Below are 20,264 nucleotides of genomic sequence, written 5' to 3'. Positions count from 1 at the left end.
ACCTGGAGCAGAGGGATACTGTTTGTCTCCAGAGATGCTGTAACAAAGACCATGGACTGGGTGGCTCCAAACAACAGAAACTTCGGGAGGGTGAAACTGCAAGATCGAGTTGTCAGCAGGGCCCTGCTCCCTCTGAAACCTGTAGGGGAAAATTCTTCTCTTAGTGACTGAATGTTTGCTATCATGTGTTGAAATCTAATCCCTAATGGGATGGTATTTGGAAGTGGAAGGTAATGTGGGCAGAGCCCTTATGAATGGGATCAGTGCCCTTATAAAAAGAATCCAGGCTGGGCGTGGTGGCTCACACCTGTAATCCCAGGACTTTGGGAGGCCAAGGCAGGTGGATCAACTGAGGTCAGGAGTTCGAGACCAGCCTAGCCAACATGGTGAAACCCCGTCTCTACTAAAAATACAAAAATTAGCCAGGCATGCCAGTGCACACCTGTGATCCCAGCTACTCGGGAGGCTGAGGCAGGAGAATCGCTTGAACCCGGGAGGCGGAGGTTGCAGTGGGTTGAGATGGCGCCCTGCACTCCAGCCTGGGCAACAGAGCGAGACTCCGTCTCACAAAAAAAAAAGAATCCAGAGGCCTGACTCACTGCCTTTCCACCATGTGAAGATGCAGCAAGAAGGCAGCGTCTGCAACCTGGAAGACGGCCCTCACCAGAACCCCGCCCTGCTGGCACCCTAATCTTGGACTTCCAAGTCTCCAGAAATGTCAGAAATAAATTTCTGTTGTTTATAAGCCATCCAGTTTATATTTTTTACACCAGCCCAAGCTGGCTAAAACACCTTCCTCCATCTTGTAGCTTCTGACGTTTGCAGCCAGTCCCTGGAGTTACTTGAGTTACAGAGGTATCACCCCAGTCTCTGCCTCTGTCACCACGTGGCTGGCTTTGCCCTGTGTGTCTCAGTCTCTTCTCCTCTCATAAGGACGCCGTCATATTGGATTGGCATCCACCCTCCTCCGATATGACCTCATCTCAACCTAATTCTATCTGCAAAGACCCTATTTCCAAATAAGGTCTTATTCACAGGTACTGGGGGTTAAGATTTCAACATATCTTTTTGTGGAACAAAATTCAACTAATAACAGACACGAATCCTGAAACCATGTGGGGCCCCTTCATCCAAAAAGAGGCCCCTGGAGGAGACTCCCTTGATTTTCAACTTGCCTTGGTTCCTGTGCTTTTCAAAGTCTACTTGGGAGATTTTCCTTGATTCTGTGAGCTATATCGCCATATCCTTATCATAAGCTTCTTTCATTTTGTTTTTTCACCCTCTTAAGACAGAGTCAGCCACATAAACCTACAAAGCTCCCCCAGGGCTTCATATGCACATTACAGTTTGAAAAGCCTTGAACTACGGTACCTGAAAATGTTTTGTAAGCTGTAAAGCAATAAACACATACATTATCGATACTTATTTTCAGTTGTTTGCTATATCTTCCTGCCCAATTTCACTTACACGTCAAAAGCAGTATCCCAAGAGCCTGGTAGAGCACTTGGCACAGTCCAAATATTTAATACAAGGCAGTGTCTGCTAACAATAAATACTAATCTTAGAGGAGCTCTGACCCATGCCTGGAGAGAATATTAATAGGTACAATCTTTCTGGCAAGAAATGTGGCAATTATACCAAAACTTCTTAAATACACATAACCTTTAACCAAGTAATTCCACTCATAAGAATTTGTCTTAAGGAATTAATTAAGCACATGCACAAAGATTTAGCACAGCCTTATACTGGGGGGGTGAAATGGAGATTATTCAAAAAAATAGGCTCAGTGGAAGTAAGATAAATCATTTGTATCCAAACAAGACAAAGCTCACATTGCATTAGGTATTATGGAAATATATTTATCACCAGTACACTGGCCAAGGAACACTCCTGTAGTGTTATTTAAAAAAAAAAAAACAAAAAACTATTTTGTTTACCCTTCTGCCTTTTGAGACAGGAGAAGGGGTATTTATTTTCCTCTCCTTGGATGAAAACCAGGATAGCTTTCATGAGACATCTGGGCTGTCTTAGATCATGAAAAGTGCTCCAGACACTGCTAGTCATTAAAAAAACAGAAAGAAAAAAGAAAACAAATCAGTTTGGTAATGGTTAGTCCAGTTCAATGTAATCATTAAAATACCAATCTTTACTCAAAGTTAAAATTTCTCCTTCCTTCAGCTGTTGTTGCCACAGCCTCCCTGCAGTGCTAGTTCCTAAAGGATGGGTAGGAATTCTGCAAGAGGAAAGGAAGGGGGAGAGCAGTCCAGATGGAAGAACGAACTGTCCAAACAAGGAGGAAGACAACAAAGGGCACACCATCCTTAGTGATGCTGAGGGAAGGGGATGCCCTCACAATGGCAACACAGTTTCAGAAGCTGCCAGAAACTCAACCTATCAAAACTAAATAGAATTGGAAATAGGTAAAAGAGTCTATGTGTGTGTAAAGTCTTGTAAGCCATTGAGGGCAATGATTTGGAAGTTAAATGGGGATAAATTCAAATCCTAACTTTGCCATTTAGTAACTAGGTGATCTTGGGCAATTTGCTTAAACTCCCTAAGCTTCAGTTTCCTCACCTGTAAGGTGAGGAAATACTCCTAGGTTATGAGGATTAAATGAGATAATGTATGCAAAGAACTAGGCACTGTACCTGGGACATAGAGAGTGCTTACAAGCGGTAATTGCTGAAGGCTGCCTGGGCGAGACAGAAAACTGCAAGTTTGAGCTCATCAACCTCGCTCCACCCCCACCTCCACCCCTACACCCACCCACTACAGATCAAGAGCTGTGCCATCTGCAATTCCTGCTATGTAGTTGGGGTTGCCCCACTCCAGGAACCATCCCCTTCCCAGAACAATGATGCCAAGGAGGTGGCCTTGGGAGCCACAGGGCAAGACTCAGGCCCAAACTGGACTCAGAAGGAAAAACAGACACTTCCTTCAAGTAAGTGCTTAGAAAATGAAGACTTCCAGAGACCAGTGGGAACTGGAATCCACAGAGCCCTTCCAGGAAGCTCTTACTTTTCTAAAGTAAAGTTGGGATCTTCCTGAGATACTGGAGATTGGGCAAGCAAGATCCAGTAATGACAAATTACATTTCTCACCAGTCCATGGGGGGAGGGGAGGAGGGCTGGGAGAAGGAGTGGATATCAAATATTTTTGAAAAATTATTCATTCTGAACAGTGCCACACCCCTCTCCTTCCCTTCCAGCCTCCCATTCCCCAGAGGCAACTATTTCTAATTCTTTTTACTCTATCTTCTGGGTGTTAAATCTATATCTACATACAGTCCACCCTCATAACTCAAAATTTCATATTTGTGAATTTACCTACTAGGTAAAATTTATTTGTAACTCCAAAATCAGTACTCACGGTGCTTTTGTAGTTGGTAGCAAAAACATTGAGTCACCTCTGACGTGGACGTGCCCAGTGGAGGTGGAGTAAGGCAACATTCTGTCTTCTTGTTCCTGCTCTCATACAGAGATGCCCGGAGGATGGAGACTGAGAGCAGTGTAGTGCGAGAAGCTCCAGCATGGGAGCCACTAGGGCAGGGTTCGAATCCCAAATCTGGCATCTGTTAGCGGGGTGGCCTCAAGCCAGTCACTTAGCATTTCTAAATGTGGAAAAAATGTTTAAATAAAACCTAGCTGGGATCCCATTTTTGCTTGTGTTAGGGGGGCTGGTGAATATTTTATTCTATGGGGTATAATCCATTACTACCATTATATATTTTGCTGCTCCCATTGTCCCAGACTGGCCCTTAGGAGCTCCTTTCAGGTGACTCCTGTGTCCTTCTGACATGCCCCCATGGGTTTTCAATGACATCTTCATTGTCTGGCATCACAAGGTGTTCCAGACTCATCTTGTGCTTTTCCATCCCACTTCTAGAATCAACCGTCTCCTCAAGGCAGAGCAATCTTCCCGTGGTGAAAGGCTGAGTATAGAAGAGCAAACCAAAACCACAAGCAAATCTATTTCAAGCCTCTGCTTGTATCACACCTGCTCATTGGCCAAAGCAAAAGACATGGCCAAGACCAAAATCAAGGTGCAGGGAAGTCCACTCCACTCCAATGGGGGGAACTGCAGAGTCCCATGGTGAAAGGTATGAATGTGTAATTCCAGTTTAGAAGGTGTGACAAAGTGGGGAACAACGTTCCTATCTCTCACTTTCCCCTTACTTCCCGGCCTTTATTTAAAGCATACTGAACTATTTGCTGGGCTACAAAAAGTATAAACCTGAGTTGCCCTCAAAACAACCATGCTAGCAGTTGTATCCATATTCTAAACCCAGCAGTCAGGTAGAAATATAGACAGCAGCAGACACCCATAATAATTATAATAGTTTATTAATATAAATCACAATAGCATTTTGAAGGCATGCGACACATACACGGGCTCTTTCATTTACTCTCATAATAGTGCTATTATAATAAGGGTTTTATTCATTTCCCTTCAATAGCTACTTATGCCAGCTTTGGTTTGAATAAAGTGGTAGTTTGTTTTCTCAGCCCAAATTTTGGGCTCTCGGTCAACTTGGACCTCCAGCTGCAGCAGAGGGCCCCTCCTGGCAAAGCAGTTTCTCTCCTTACCTCTCTTGTCAGCTGGAGGACTCTGGTGTGGGTATAGCTGCTCTATCAAGACTGCTGAAAGAGCAAGAAGTCATCAATGTAAACCAACATTCTGAATGCTCCCCACTATTTCCCCTCTTATCACAGCCTCACTCAGCTTGCAGTGTGCATCTTCAAGTATTGTATATAGTAGTTGAAGCAAAATTTTGCCACTGCATTACAAGAGTCACCAGCTTTCCAGCCTGTAATGTGTGTCCCCTCCTTGCTCAAAGCCCCGCCTGCTGCACTTAGTCAATTCTACTTTTAGTGTTGTTACTTGTAGCATCCCACTTCCGGTAACACGTTCTTTGTCAGTAAGAGCTCTTAGGCACAAATAACAGAATCCACTATGGCTAGCTTAAACAGAAAAATAATTAGGCAAGTCGTCATCATCATCATAGATGACAGGGTCTTGCTCCATCATATGGACACAACCTGACAGGACAGCAGGAGAAAGAGGCTTGGAGCTAAGCACCAAGAACAAAGTCTGAAATGATGCTGTAGGACTAACACGAGAAGGGAATCACCATTGAAGCATCTGAACTTGACTTTACTGCACCTGCTACTGCCACCCACTAGCCCTGACATCACTTCTGCATTGGGACTTTAACCTTTCAGCCTCCAGAAAACCATCGCCACTGCCACTACCACCACCGTAGTCATTCCTGACACCACTCACATCAGAAAAGATGGAAGCTCCAAGTACATCCTGTCTCTGCACCTCACTCACTTTCAAATTAAAGTCATTCCTGAGTATCTGAATGACACAGCCTAGGTCATAGGCCTGTGCCCTCACTGCAAGCGAGGTTGGGAATTTGAGTTCTGACTTCTAGACTGGGATTAAAACATGAAGATTTCCACAAATATTAAGGAGGCCATTCCAAGGATGATGGGCAGCCATGAGTATGACTGATATTTGCTACAATCATCAAGATATTTTCAAGTTAGAAAAGCAAAAGGCAGAACAATATGTATAGACTACTATCACTTGCATAAGAAGCAGAAATTGTCTACATGCACAGACTATCTCTGGAAGGTTTCAGGGGAAACAGGTAACTATTATCTCTAGGGAAGGGAACTCAATAATCAAGGATGGGAGGAAGATTTAATTATCACTGTATACTCCCTTGTACCCTTGGATTAAGAAGGATGCAATGTAAGGAAGGAGAACAGGGGATGGAGGAGAAGAGGGATGGAAGGAGGGAGGCACTGTGTTTCTTGCTTCTCTCATTCTCAAAGGTGGGCTCCAGCATGGCCCCCAGCAAAGCCATTTTTACTCTTCTTTGCTCTTTGTCATTCAGCCCTGTAAGTACATTGAGACACACCCTTTTCACCCTGGCAAGGAGAAAACTTTAGAACTTGCCTGGGCATAGAAAGTGCTCATTAGCCATCCAGTTGGGGAGGAGGGTGTAGCAATAATAGGCACATTCTGCTTCTTTGCACTGAGCAAAATGTATTCACTGCACACGTGAACACAGCTGCCATTTTGTATGTGCCAAGGACTCAATGCAAATAAAAATATATTTTAGGTGTCTGTTGCCGTTTCGAAGTCATCAGACTTCTAGCAGGTTTATAAGCTGAAAACTTAATAGAGAACTTTATATTGGGTAAATATTTATCAAAATCATCAATCAGGAAAAAAAAATTCACTTCTTTTCTCCTTCAAGCAGCTTTCTTATTCTACCTAAATTAACTCTATAGAATTTTTAGCGAAAAGGTGCTAGAGGAAAAAATCACTTGTGTTTAACAAGTTAAAGCAGCAGAGACTTTCAAAGTTCTCTACTCATTTATTTCCCTTTTGTGTTCAGTGAATATGGAATATGGCCACATCTCCCATTCAGTCTAATCTACCCATACCCCAGACATGACATGACTTCCATTTTTTTTTTTTTTTTTAACTGAGACAGGGTCTTGCTCTGTTACCCAGGTTAGAGTGCAGTGGAGCAATCATGGCTTACTGCAGCCTGGATCTCCCAGGCTCAAGCGATCCTCCCACCTCAGCCTCCCAAGTAGCTAGGATCACAGGCACATACCACCACACCCAGCTAATTTCTATTATTTCAGGGGTACATGTGCAGGTTTGTTACGTAGTAAACATGTGCCATGGTGGTTTGCTGCACAGATCATCGCATAATTTTTATTTATTTATATTATTTTTGGTGGAGATGTGGGTCTCATTATGCTGCCTGAGCTGGTCTTAAACTCCTGGACTCGAGCAATCCTACTGCCTTGGCCTCCTAGGTGTTGAGATTACAGGCCTGAACCACCACACCCAGTTGATTTACCTTTTTGAAGGTACTAGTTCAAAGGTGAGTTTATCAGTGTATGGGTAATTGACAACAGATTTTTTTTTCAATATTTGCAACTTGAATGTATAAGATTTCAAAGTCAAGAAATAGAGCTTCTCTTTACCTTCCACCCTTCTGCTACCTGAAGCGCAACTATCTGCTAACTAAAAAAAAATATTAATACCTTAAAACAGTTCTCTAGAAACCTCAGGTTATTATAAGCAACTATGAAGCTCTTATCCAATGTTTCAAATTCCATCTCAAAAATCACCTCCTTTCTGAAGGCTTTTCTCATATTCCCTGCCACTCCAAACACCTGGCAGAAGTAGACACATTCTTCTGTATTCCTTAGCATCCCTCCTATCATCTGAAGACAAAGTGCGTGCCCAGTTAATCTGAGTATTTTCAACATATATTACGATGTCTAGCTCACAGTAATGCAGTGACTAGCAAATAAATAATCCATTGCTGATTAATATGTATGAATTAATTAAATAACAGACTCAGTGAATTGATTCTGCTTGTTTTTTAAGGGGGCAAAGGGTGTGCATTTTTTTTAATATATATGTACAAAATTTTGAAGTTCAGAATACACTTTTTAACCCACTTCTAACCCAGGACCTTGGGAGATGGGTTGGACCTGTGTCACACAAACGACAGTACCGTGTAATAAGTAAGACATAAAGTTAAATTAAAAGCCTAGGACAGCCGGGCATGGTGACTCACACCTGCAATCCCAACAATTTAGGAGGCTAAGATGGGAGGATGGCTTGAGCCCGGGAGTTCAAGACCAGCCTGAGCAACAAAGTGAGACTCTGTCTCCACAAAAGATAAATTTAAAAATTAGCCAGGCATGGTGGTGCACACCTGTAGTCCCAGCTTGGGAGCCTGAGACATCAAGGCTGCAGTGAGCCATGATCATGCCACTGCACTCTGACCTGGGGGAGAGCAAGACACTTTCTCAAAAAAAAAAAAAAAAAAAGCCTAGGACACATAATATGGATGAAACTCACAAACATAATGTTGAACACAAGAAGCCAGACACAAAATAGTGCACGTGGTCTGATTCCATTTATATAAAGTACAAAGACAGGCAAAACCCTTCTAAGGAGTTAGAAGATAAGATAATGGTTATCCTGGGCCTGGGGTCAGGGGTAGGGGCAGGCAGCAGCAGTGATCATAACTGAAAGGAATAACTAAAAGGGGTCACTAAGGGGCTTCCAAGGACTGGTGATGTCCTGTTTCTTCAACTGGGCACTCTTTATACGCTATTGTCTTTATATACTCTATACAGGTGTGTTCAGTTTGCGAAAACTCATCAGCTATACATTCACGATTTGTGATCTTATCTATATATATTGTGTATATGTATGGGTGTGTGTATATATGATACACATTTATATACACACAAGTCACTACATATAATTACAAGTTTAAAAATTAACCTAGGCCAAGAAGAACGCTTAAAACCAGTCGAATTCTTTAGCACGATGCAGATATTTTCAATTCAAAAGAAAAAAACCATATTGGTATAAATAGATAGAGCCATAATTCAAGGTCACACAGAAAATCTTGACCACAGGCTGGGCACAGTGGATCACACCTGTAATCTTAACACTTTGGGAGGCCGAGGCAGGTGGATCACAAGGTCAAGAGATCAAGACCATCCTGGCCAACATCATGAAACCTGGTCTCTACTAAAAATACAAAAATTGTAGTCCCAGCTACTCGGGAGACTGAGGCAGGAGAATCACTTGAACCCAGGAGGCGGAGGTTGCAGCAGTGAGCCAAGATCGCACCACTGCACTCCTGCCTGGGGACAGAACAAGACTCCATCTCAAAAAAAAAAAAAATATATATATATATGCGTATGTGTGTGTGTGTGTGTGTGTGTGTGTGTGTGTGTGCACTGACCACAGTCTAAGTTCTAATGGGCCATGAGCAGGGTTTCCAGAGAGCAAACGTTAAATACTTTCTACCCAGGATGAGAGCAGATTTGCTCATGGTGTTAAGAGGTAGGGAAGTGGGACCAGAGGACCCTTCCCATCGTTGACAAACGCTACCAAGTGAAGACATTCTGTTTCAAGTTTTTAATGATTTTATTTCAATTATAATATCCTATATTTGCCAACACTGTTCAACTAACGTTTTTAAATTAAATGTACTTTCAAACCCATAATAATTCCTGAATATGGTAATGTTTAAGCGAAAACAGATTCAACTTCTAAATTTTATAACTTCTTTATTAAAATTTAAGTGTTCACAAGCCTTTTAATGCAAATCGCTAAAGCCTGTACTATATTGCATGAAATCCCTCCGTGGAATAGCAGGCATTCTATCTCTGTACCTATTTCACAGATGAGGAAACTGTCATTTCCATGTCTGTTTTATTAACCACTGTATTCTCTGAGCCCAGGCCCATTGGGAGGCCTGTAGAGCAGTAAGCACTCAACAAATGTGATTAAATGAACAAAGGAGGCTTGGAGAGGTTGTGTAAACTGCCCAGGTCACCCACCCTTCCTGGGTGGCCCCAGCCCTCTTTGAAAATAAATCCAACAGGAAGGCGACTGGCGGGACCGGTGGTGATCCTGAGGTGAGCCATACCAGGTGTGGCCCAGACTTCCGCATGCAGCCTGCCCTTGGGTCTCCTGGAGTCTCCCCTGGTCGGGAGCCTCAGCCTTCTGGAGACTGACACCACCCTCTTACTCAGAGACGAATCGTTTTGTCGTTGCCTTCACCTCCCTGACCACAAGTGCTCCGGGGCTCTTTCTAAGGGAGGCAGCTGTTCTAGCCGGGAGGCTGGAGTCTCCTGGGCCTGGACGCACCCCGGGGTGTGAGTGATGGGTATGCCTGAAAGGAGGGGAAGTGGCGCGGCTTTAATCATCTGGGCTAGTCCCCGGCGGGCCTGGGGGAACAGGGAAACTGGAGGCGGCCTTAAAGCGTCAGGATGAGACATCGCAAGAGGAGCTGCAGATACTGAGCGTGCGCCCCGGGTTCTCGCCGCCTTCTCTCCGCTGCGCAGCCCTTCGGCCACCCTTTGCCCTTAAAAATCTGCAGACTGCGCCTCCTCTCCGCGGGAGCGAGACCCAGCAGGCCCGGGGCTGGGCGTGCCCTCGCCTGCCACGCTGCGCGCTGCCCTCAGCCGGGCCGCTGGGGCCGTGCAGTGCACCGGGCACGCCGCGCCAGGCTGGGGGCAGGCACCGAGCCTCCGTGGGAGGTCCCGAGGCCGCTTCGCCTGCTCGCCCTGGCTCCAGCCCTCACCTGCCGCAGCCTTAGCTGAGCAGCCGCCGCCACTGGGCGCCCGCCGCTCCCCACTTCGCCAGCGCCCGCTCCTCGGCTCGGCCCGGGGTAGTTTGTAGGGACGCAGCTCTCCACGTGCGCGACTGCGAGGCTGGACGCTACAGGCTCCTGGAAAGGAGGTGGGTGCTCCGGAGCTAGGGCTGGGGAGCTAGAGGTGGGGAGGCTTTGATGGGCACCAGTGGCTCCTGAGCCCCCTTACCCCCTTTCTTTCTGCAGCCTCTTGTACTTAAATAGCTGTTGATTGAAAATAATTTCGTCTGGATGTGACCACCTTCTCCGGCCCTACGCATCTGGCCGCAAAATAAACTTTCAGTTCAGCCGCAGGTGCTGCCTTAATGGGAGTAAGGGGCATGCTTTATCCACCCAACATCCGCCCCAGGATCCTGCAGAGCTGGCAAAAGACAGGTCGGGTGGCCTTCGAACACCAAGCACCTTCAGATATTCCAGGGGAACGGTCGGGGACTGTTTCCCCCTCATCTTTCCTCCTTCCTGCTCTCCATCCCTCCATCCCTCCTTCCCTGCTTTCGTTTCTTTGACTTTCTGCGAAGGGCTGTTGAGCACTCTGCCAGTAACTTTGCTTCTTGTTTTGGTCTCCTTAGATGCGTTTTCCCGGCTGAAGTTTGCTGCTATCCTTGACAAGTAACAGCTTGCTGCAGACTAGACGTTCACTCAAAAATGAAGGCACAGAAAGATAGGAAAGGAATGCAGGAAAACCAGCTTGGCTAATTTTAGCCTGCATTTTGTTGTAAGGGGAATCAGTATCTATTGCCTGAATGAGTAGTGTTTTGATCACCCAAGTTAGGAAAAGACCTTATATCAGATTGCCCAGTGAAATAAGCAGTAAGGAATCACCTTTAGAAGTTATTTTCTTTATATACAAAACATTTTAAATAACTAGACTTCACAATTATAGCATTTAAGAAATTGTAAGGATCTTAAAGTCGAACAGTTCAATGCCAAGTTATGAGTTTGACGATGAAGGGGCATCTTTTGTCTCCTCACTGCGCAAGATTTGTGTTGATAGAAATGCTTAGTAAAGGCTACTGAGAATTTAGTTCATGTAGTTTGAGGAGTTTTCTTTCATTTTGGCATTGCAACATTATCAAAGTGGTTTCCCAGTGTGGTGAATAAGAGTTTGAAATAGAAAGGCAGACTTGGATTTCCACCTGGGCTCCAGCATCTAACTTGCTGTGTGACCTCAGGCAACTTGCTTCATCTCTCTGAGGCTGAGTTTCCTCATTTCTAAATGAGATTGCTGAGAGGATGAAAAAGGGATAACAGAAGACAGGAGTTAACACAGAGCACATCATACAGTCAGTAGGTAATAAATGATACCTGAAGCTGATGATGACAGAGGCAAGCAGTTAGGCCTAATGCAGTCACTGAATGGCACTCCTCATGCAGAGGGTTCTGTGTGGATCTCTGTGCGTGGGGAGGAGATGCATTGCATCGTTGCATGCTTCTGACTATAGAAACATAAGGAACGGCTGGGCGTGGTGGCCCACGCCTGTAATGCCAGCACTTTGGGAGGCCAAGGCAGGTGGATCACGAGATCAGGAGTTCAAGACCAGCCTGGCCAGCATGGTGAAACCCTGTCTCTACTAAAAATACAAAAATTAACCGGGTGTGGTGGCACACGCCTGTAATCTCAGCTACTTGGGAGGCTGAGGCAGAGAATTGCTTGAACCCGGGAGGCAGAGGTTGCAGTGAGCTAAGATCATGCCACTGCACTCCAGCCTGGGTGACAGAGCAAGACTCCATCTCCAAAAAAACAAAAACAAAACAAAAACATAAGGAGCTACTTCTGAACTCTTAAATTTCATCCTCACCCATAAAATCTGTCCTAAATCTGTTCAGATTTGCAGTATTCAATTTATCTGTATAGTGTATTTTGAGATTCTCTTATGCTTACAAATGAGTCGTTTCGAATGAACATGCAGAACAGATATGACACTGGTTGTTTAATTATTATTAAAAGTAATGTTCCTCGGATATTACCATCATCCCTGGTTTAATATTGATCTAAATAGGTTGAAGGGAAGAACTGAGTATACCCACAGACCAGCAACATCTGGAGCCTGTTAAGAAATGTATGGCCCCTCCCTAGACCTGCTGAATAGAATCTGCATTTTAATAGGATCCCTGGGGGATTTGTGTACACCCTCAGAGAAGCCCTTTCTTAGGAGTTTGAGTGCATTGATGTTTCTTAAAAATAGACCTTATGAAGACATGAATTTCTCATAAGCTGGCTTTACATAGTAAAGTGAAAAAGACTCATTATCATTTAAATAATTTTTACTTTAAATGTTTAAAACAGCCAGGAGCAGTAGCATTATTTCTTTCTGTTTAAAAGTAAGAGAACTGACATCTCAAGTTTTGTTTCAGTTCTGCCAATTTGGATTCTAGTGTTCCAGTTACCCCCTGAAACATTTCAGTTGTGAACGTTCTTTCCTGCTAGCTTCTCCAATGAGGGGAAAACTATGGGTTTGAAATTCACACCCCTATCTGTACTTTGAAGAGTGAGCTTTTTATATCTGTTACTCCTGTTTTTAAATCTTTTGCCAAAGATGTATCCAAATTTTTAATTGGTGCATTTATAATCAATTTTTATATGGCATAGAACAATAAGTAAATCAAATACATGGCAATAATTATTAATGACCTGTATCTATATGCATTTAAGGTAAAACTATATATTATAATGACTGAAATAGGAATTATTTGGCTTTTTTTATTTTTTGAGCTTTATTACGGGAAGATATACATTTTTGTAGGAGGAATGTAATAATATACATATGTTAAAGATATTAAAGGTAAGAGGCTTTAATGGCATCCTTTTTAAACATCAACTTTATTGAAGTATAATTTGCATACAACAAAATATGTTGAACTATAGTATATAAAATCTGCGCATTTTATTACATGCAAATTATACCTTAATAAAATTGATTTCTTTAAAAGATAATATGGAAGATTGCCTATTGCCAGAATAGTTGAGAGAAGGTCAAAAGAAGTCAACAGAGAGAAAATGAGGATTGAAGCATTGGGTGGACAAAGGAAATACATAGCCAAGTGGTCTTGGAGAAGTGGATGAATGGAAAAATGAAGTATGTAAATTTAGATGACTTGAGACCATTTTTATAAAACTTTTTGTCTTTAAAGTTAAGATGCCAAATTTGATATCTGGAGCACCGGGAACCTTGCAGAGTGTTTTGAAGAGGAGGTTACAATGAAAAACAAAGCAAAAAAGAAATTTTGCTCTGCAAGTCTGCTGACAAGTCCCGTTTCCTTCCCACGTTCCAATCTATGTCTGCCTTTGTGTTCAGCAGACACCAGCATTTGCCACAATGCTGTCATCCACTGACTTTACATTTGCTTCCTGGGAGCTTGTGGTCCGCGTTGACCATCCCAATGAAGAGCAGCAGAAAGACGTCACACTGAGAGTATCTGGAGACCTTCATGTTGGGGGAGTGATGCTCAAGTTAGTAGAACAGATCAGTAAGTTACTCTTGCTTTATGGTTTCTCTGTATTAGAAACCCTGTCTCTGTTGCATCACCACTAATGGCCGGTCTAGGTTTTTCTGATCATTTATCTTGTAATGCCCTGGAGAGCAATCCCCCACCCCTCATCCCAGAGGAGAGAAAGAAATAGCCCAGGCTGGGTGCCGTGGCTCACACCTGTAATCCCAGCACTTGGGGAGGCCAAGGTGTGCGGATCACCTGAGGTCAGGAGATCAAGAACAGGATGGCCAACATGGCGAAACCCCATCCCTACTAAAAACACAAAAATTAGCCTGGCGTGGCGGTGGGTGCATGTAATCCCAGCTACTCGGAAGCCTGAGGCAGGAGAATCGCTTGAACCCGGGAGGCGGGGGTTGCAGTGAGCCAAGATCGTGCCACTGCACTCCAGCTTGGGTGACAGAGCAAGACTCGGTCTCGGGGGGGAAAAAAAAAACAAAAAAACCTTGAGTCTTTGGTGGCAAGCTAAATTTCCCAGTAGGTATAATGCTGGACTTCAACAGGGATGGGACCCATTCCACCGGTGACATCTAATGTGACTTTAAGTAGCTTGGCATTAGACTACTCGGTTAACTCTCTGTTAATACTTGAGAGCTTAGTGATAAATTGGTGCTGAGGAGTTTTTTAACACTTATCCACCGTTTACTATATGCTCCCTGTTTAAACAAAGAAAGAAATCTTCAGGGTTACACTCTTCACCTTGTAGCGTGTCAGATGTCAACATTATCAACCTAGAATTTAATAACATTCTACTTTCTTTGTGCTTCTTTTACCTTCTATTTAAGGCCTTAGATGCGGGCTTTTCATTTGCTCTAGCGAGATAGTTTTTTTCTTCAGTCCTTATTGACATATAATATACATACAGAAAATTCACTTATTATAAACAAGGCTTCACTTATCATAAACAGTTCAATGGATTTTCACAAAGTCTTGTAACCACTCAGATCACGAAATAGAACGTCAGCTGTTCCCCACCCAAGCCCCATACCCCGACCCCTCCCAGTCACCACTACCAAAGGTAACCACTGTCCTGACTTCTAACACCACAGGAATCATTTGCTTTTGAACTTTATACAAATGAGATTATAAAGGATATACTCTTACACATTGACTTTCTTTCACTCAACATTATGTCTGTGAGATTTATCCATACTGTTGCATATTGTTTTGGTTCATTTTCATTGCCATATAATATTCCATTGTATGAATATGCCACAATTATTTATCCATTTACCTCTTAATGGACATTTGGGTTGTGTACATTTTCATGCACTTACAGAAAGAGCTGCTATAACACCTGTCTTTCAGTGATCATTTCTGTTGGGTGGTATAGTTCAGAGAAAAAAATGCTGATTCATAAGGTTTTCCAAAATAGTTGTGCCAATTTATGCTTCTACTAACAGCATTAAGAGGAGCATTTTCTGGCTGGGAGCGGTGGCTCATGGCTGTAATCCCACCACTTTGGGAGGCTGAGGTGGGTGGATCACCTGAAGTCAGGAGTTCAAGACCAGCCTGGCCAACATAGTGAAACCCCACCTCTACTAAAAATACAAAAATTTCCTGTAATCCCAGCACTTTGGAAGGCTGAGGTGGGTGGATCACAAGGTCAGGAGTTTGAGACCAGCCTGACCAACATGGTGAAACCACATCTCTACAAAAAATACAAAAATTAGCTGGGCATGGTGGTGCGTGCCTACAATCCCAACTACTCAGGAGGCTGAGGCAGAAGAATCACTTGAACACGGGAGGCAGAGGTTGCAGTGAGCTGAGATTACACCACTGCACTCCAGCCTGGGCAACAGAGTGAGACTCCATCTCAAAAAAAAAAAAATTAGACTGACATGGTAGTGCGCACCTGTAATCCCAGCTACTCGGGAGGCTGAGGCAGGAGAATCGCTTGAACCCAGGAGGCAGAAGTTGCAGTGAGCCGAGATCATGCCACTGCACTCCAGCCTGGGCAACAAAGTGAGACTCTGTCTCAAAAAAAAAGAGTTTCTAATTTAAAAGAGAAAGAAAAAATCATTTAAAGAAAAATAAGAAAACAAAGATACTGGTAGCTCTTCATTTTGCAAAATAAAAGATTGAAAATTGACTCCAATATTGATGAAGGGTAAAGATTCTATTTTAATGCCAACGTTAAAGGAGGGGAAAGATTGACATTGGTGCTAACATTGAGAGGGAGAAAATATTTTAACTCTGACTTCAGTTTAGACACTTTGGATATGGTGGTACTGATAAAGAGTTGGACATTACTGAGAAGAATGAAATGTCAGTTGTACAGTACTTCTGTGTGGACTTTGATTGGAGGCTATTGCTACTCCCTTGTGACACAGTGGTATAAGGGTACATTTCTATAAGAGAAATAATCTTGATTAAACAAAGTCAGATGCTTTCTCAGAAAGGGCCATGGCACAGAGAGATTTTAGCGAAGAGAACTTTAGCATTCATTGTGAACACATTTTTATGTTTCTTTTCCTCCACAGTATCTAAATGTAAATGATGGTAAGGTTTAGTCCCTATTTTTTTTTTTTTTTTTTTTTTTTGAGACAGAGGTTTGCTCTTGTTGCCCAAGCTGTAATATAATGGTGTGACCTTGGCTCATTACAATCTCCACCTCCCGGGTTCAAGTGATTCTCCTGCCTCAGCCTCTGGAGTAGCTGGGATTAACAGGTGCCCACCACCACACCTGGCTAATTTTTGTATTTTTAGTAGAGACAGGGTTTCGCCATGTAGGCCGGGCTGGTCTCGAACTCCTGACCTCAGGTGATCGCTTGCATCAGCCTCCCAAAGTGCTGAGATTACAGGTGTGAGCTACAGCACCCGACCCTATTATTTTTTCTTTTTCTTTTTTAATTATTTTATCTTTAAATTTTTTTATTTGATTTAATTTTTTAAATGTTTTTTATTTTACTTTAAGTTCTGGGATACATGTGCAGAACATGCAGGTGTGTTATATACGTATACATGTACCATGATGGTTTGCTGTCCCATCAACCCTGTCATCTACATTAGGTATTTCTCCTAATGCCATCCCAGGCCCTATTTTTTCCCTGGAGACTTTGGAAAGAAGCCAAAAGTTGTAGAGCCTTGAATTGTAAAAGGCCATGAGGAGCTGGAGATCAGTTGTTGGTTTCCATTTTCGCACACAATGAAATTGACTCTGCAGCTCCAGGACCCTCCAAGCTGGGCCCTCTCTCATTTTACGTAATTGTGCTTTCATTTTTGCAGACATATCCCAAGACTGGTCAGACTTTGCTCTTTGGTGGGAACAGAAGCATTGCTGGCTTCTGAAAACCCACTGGACCCTGGACAAATATGGGGTCCAGGCAGATGCAAAGCTTCTCTTCACCCCTCAGCATAAAATGCTGCGCCTTCGCCTGCCGAATTTGAAGATGGTGAGGTTGCGAGTCAGCTTCTCAGCTGTGGTTTTTAAAGCTGTCAGTGATATCTGCAAAATCCTGAGTAAGTACCCAGGAAAGGCCCCTGTGCCCTGTAGACTCTTGCAAAGGTAGACAGGAAAATTATGTGTGCATTCTGCCTACTTCAAGCAATTGCTACAGAACACTCACCTATTAGGAAGCACATGTTTAAGCCCTTCTGGGTATTGCAGCCATTTAAGTGGAGTTAAGCCAAGTGGAACATTATTGGCATAAATCAGGTACATCTTCACAAAGCTTAAAACTATTCCAAAGAGATTTGTTAATAGACAAGATAAACCATTAAGATTGACCCCCAAAATTTATTGATCCAAGCTATACTCAAACATTATTGTACAGTATTTAAGATTTAAAAAGAGTGGTATTAAATACTTAATCACCATAGAGCTATGTGTCTTTATTGTTTTTGAGATAATGGTGTTCCAAAGTCTTAATTGCTTAAGACCTGGCTCAAGTAAATAACTCTGCCCATAAAAATCACTTATGAAGTGATTAAGCAGAAAAGTACACTTAATTGTGAATTTAAACCTAATTATTTATAGATTTGGTATCCTATAATTTAACAGTCATAAAGACAACACTACCCAAACCAATTTTTCTTTATAAAACTCCATAAAGGGAAGGAAACACCCCATGAAGATATTCTCATTTTATAATTTTTGAAAGTATTACAGGTGTATTCATTGGTTCCAAAACCAAAAATCAACATTTGAACCCAGAATAGATAATATATAGTGATATATAGTGATTAATCTATTTTTCCCATTAAACCATAAACTATTCACTCATTCAGCAAATATTTATTGAGCACCTACTGTGTCCCAGGCATTGTGGTGAGTGCTAGGGATATAGTAGCAATACAGAGCTAAAATCCCTGCCACCTGGAGCTTACATTTTAGCAGGCAGAGACAGACACTAACCAATAAATATAAATGTAACAAATTTTAAAATATAAATGTAACAAGTTAAAAAAGAATATAAGAGGTTAAAATGGGATGGATAGTACCCCAAAAAAGAGAAAAAGTATGAGCAGGATTGGGAATGCCAGGGTTGGGCAGTGGGGGCTGGTATGGTATATGAAGTAGGGTGAGAGCAGAAACCGTTTCCTGAGCATCTCTGCATTCCTCACTCCAGTCACAGTGCCTAGCATACAATAACTGTTGAGTGAACAAATGAATGGAAACTTTCATTACAGAATGTAAGTTGCAGTCTTGTCCCTGGTGTGCAAATGGCAAGCATGAGGACACCTTGTGTTTTTGGTAATATTCTAATGAGGATTTGAAAGCAAAGTAAATGATTACATAAAATAGTATATTGCATACACCACAGTGGACTAGAAGCACACATCACAGCTGAGACCAAAAATGTAAAGTTTTCAAGTAAACAGAAGCAGTCAGATGTTCTCTTTTCCTGATCATCTCTTTGTAATAGTTTTAAAGGCTCAGCGTGGCATTTCTAATCATTGCATTTTATATCTTATCAATTGAAGTGAAATCAAATGCAGCAGTTTAGTGGTTTTTCCCTTGAAGAACAGAAAAGACACAAATCTTAACCTTGAAGATACAGGTGTTTCTGTTTCATTGTTTTGCTTTTAGTGCTCACAGTGAAATTTTTTATTCATGACCGAGTTTGTGTATAAATTATGCATTTGGAATGGTCACAGGTGTGTTGCAACCTGACAATCCTTGGCTGCTGGGGAGAGTCAAGCTAAACTGCTAGGCTCAGTCTCAGCACTGAGCAGTATATGAACGAAATGATGAGAGAACTTAATGGAATCAGTGCACTTACCTTCAACAAAGCTGCTCAGAAACTAAAAGTCCAAATTAATTGGTTTTTACCTGGAATGATAGCCACTAGTGTAGTTAAAGGTTATCGGCAATTCTGATCAGCAATTATAAATATATTTGATTAATGGGAGAAATGGGGATTATCATAGTTTCAGTTCCCAGAAGAAGACCCTGAGATAAGGATTCAAGTACAAATAGTTTATTTGGGAGGTGATGCCAGGAAATACTGTTGGGGACAGGGAAGTAAGACTGAAAAGAGAAGAGTGTCACCAATCAGGTTACACTTCAGCAGCTGGTGACCCCTGGGAGACAGTGTAGACACAGCCTCAGGGTAAGGATGTTTATGCAGCACCCTGGATCGTCACTGAAGGTTGCTCTTGGGGAGCGTTAATTCCCTGAATGTGTGGGCTGTTGCAGTGCAGACCCTGGTGAGCCATCAGAGCAAAGCCTCTGGCAGAAAGATGCATGGTCTAGATTCCACCAGAAGCCAGGTGTGCTGAAACGGTGAGGACCAAGAAGAAATGGGCAGGGCATGAGGGCGTCGCCACAGGGATAAAATGAGCTGATGGGCAATGTGTAAAAGAAAGACGTTCAAGATCTGTGATCTATAAAGAAAAAAGGAAGCAGGACCTTTGTTGGTTGTTTAAAAAACTGGAAAAAGGAAAGGGAGAGGGAGCAAGGAAGGAAAGTCTATTAGTTCATTTTCATGCTGCTGATAAAGACATATCTGAGACTGGGCAATTTACAAAAGAAAGAAGTTTAATGGACTTACAGTTCCACATGGCTGGGGAGGCCTCACAATCATGGTGGAAGGCAAGGAGGAGCAAGTCACATCTTACATGGATGGCAGCAGGCAAAGAGAGAGCTTGTGCGGGGAAACACCCTATAAAACCATCAGATCTCATGAGACTTATTCACTATGATGAGAACAGCACAGGAAAGACCTGCCCCCATGATTCAATTACCTCCCACTGGGCCCCTCTGACAACACGTGGGAATTCAAGATGAGATTTCGGTGGAGACACATCCAAACCATATCAGGAAGAAAGGGGAGAGGGAGGTAAAGTTGGTGGTAAATAGGTAACAAGAATAGCATAATGCTAGTAATGACTGAAGCTGGGGAGCCCATGAAGGGGACATTATACCATTCCCTTTGCTTTAGATACATTTGAAATATTTTTATAATAATTTTTCTAACTAGAAATTTCACTAGACTGAATCTCCCTCCACTGTTTTCTCCCCCCACCTACTTTGGAGGTCTCTGTTCCCCTTTCCCCTTCTGTTTCTTCAAAAGGGATGCAGTTTAGTCCCATTTACTTTTCAGAAATT

At 42.8% G+C, this 20,264-nt stretch overlaps 1 protein-coding gene across 2 annotated transcripts in view; it reads left to right on the top strand.

The window, feature by feature from the left end:
* The first annotated feature begins 10,054 nt into the window (after window positions 1-10,054).
* FERMT1 (FERM domain containing kindlin 1) overlaps window positions 10,055-20,264 on the top strand; it is a 47,838-nt gene continuing 37,628 nt past the window's right edge. Inside the window, exons 1-3 of one of the 2 annotated variants that reach the window (XM_016937422.4) lie at window positions 10,055-10,311; window positions 13,522-13,690; window positions 16,940-17,173. In XM_016937422.4, coding sequence (XP_016792911.1) covers window positions 13,540-13,690; window positions 16,940-17,173 — 385 coding nt within the window. In that variant the 5' untranslated portion in view covers window positions 10,055-10,311; window positions 13,522-13,539. Of the gene's footprint in view, window positions 10,312-13,518; window positions 13,691-16,939; window positions 17,174-20,264 lie in introns of both variants that reach the window. The other variant, XM_016937424.4, reaches the window with a different exon arrangement.

The sequence above is a fragment of the Pan troglodytes genome, chromosome 21 (genome assembly GCF_028858775.2).
Source record: "Pan troglodytes isolate AG18354 chromosome 21, NHGRI_mPanTro3-v2.0_pri, whole genome shotgun sequence".
Lineage (NCBI taxonomy): Eukaryota > Metazoa > Chordata > Mammalia > Primates > Hominidae > Pan > Pan troglodytes.
This window is presented reverse-complemented; position numbering and strand designations above follow the sequence as displayed.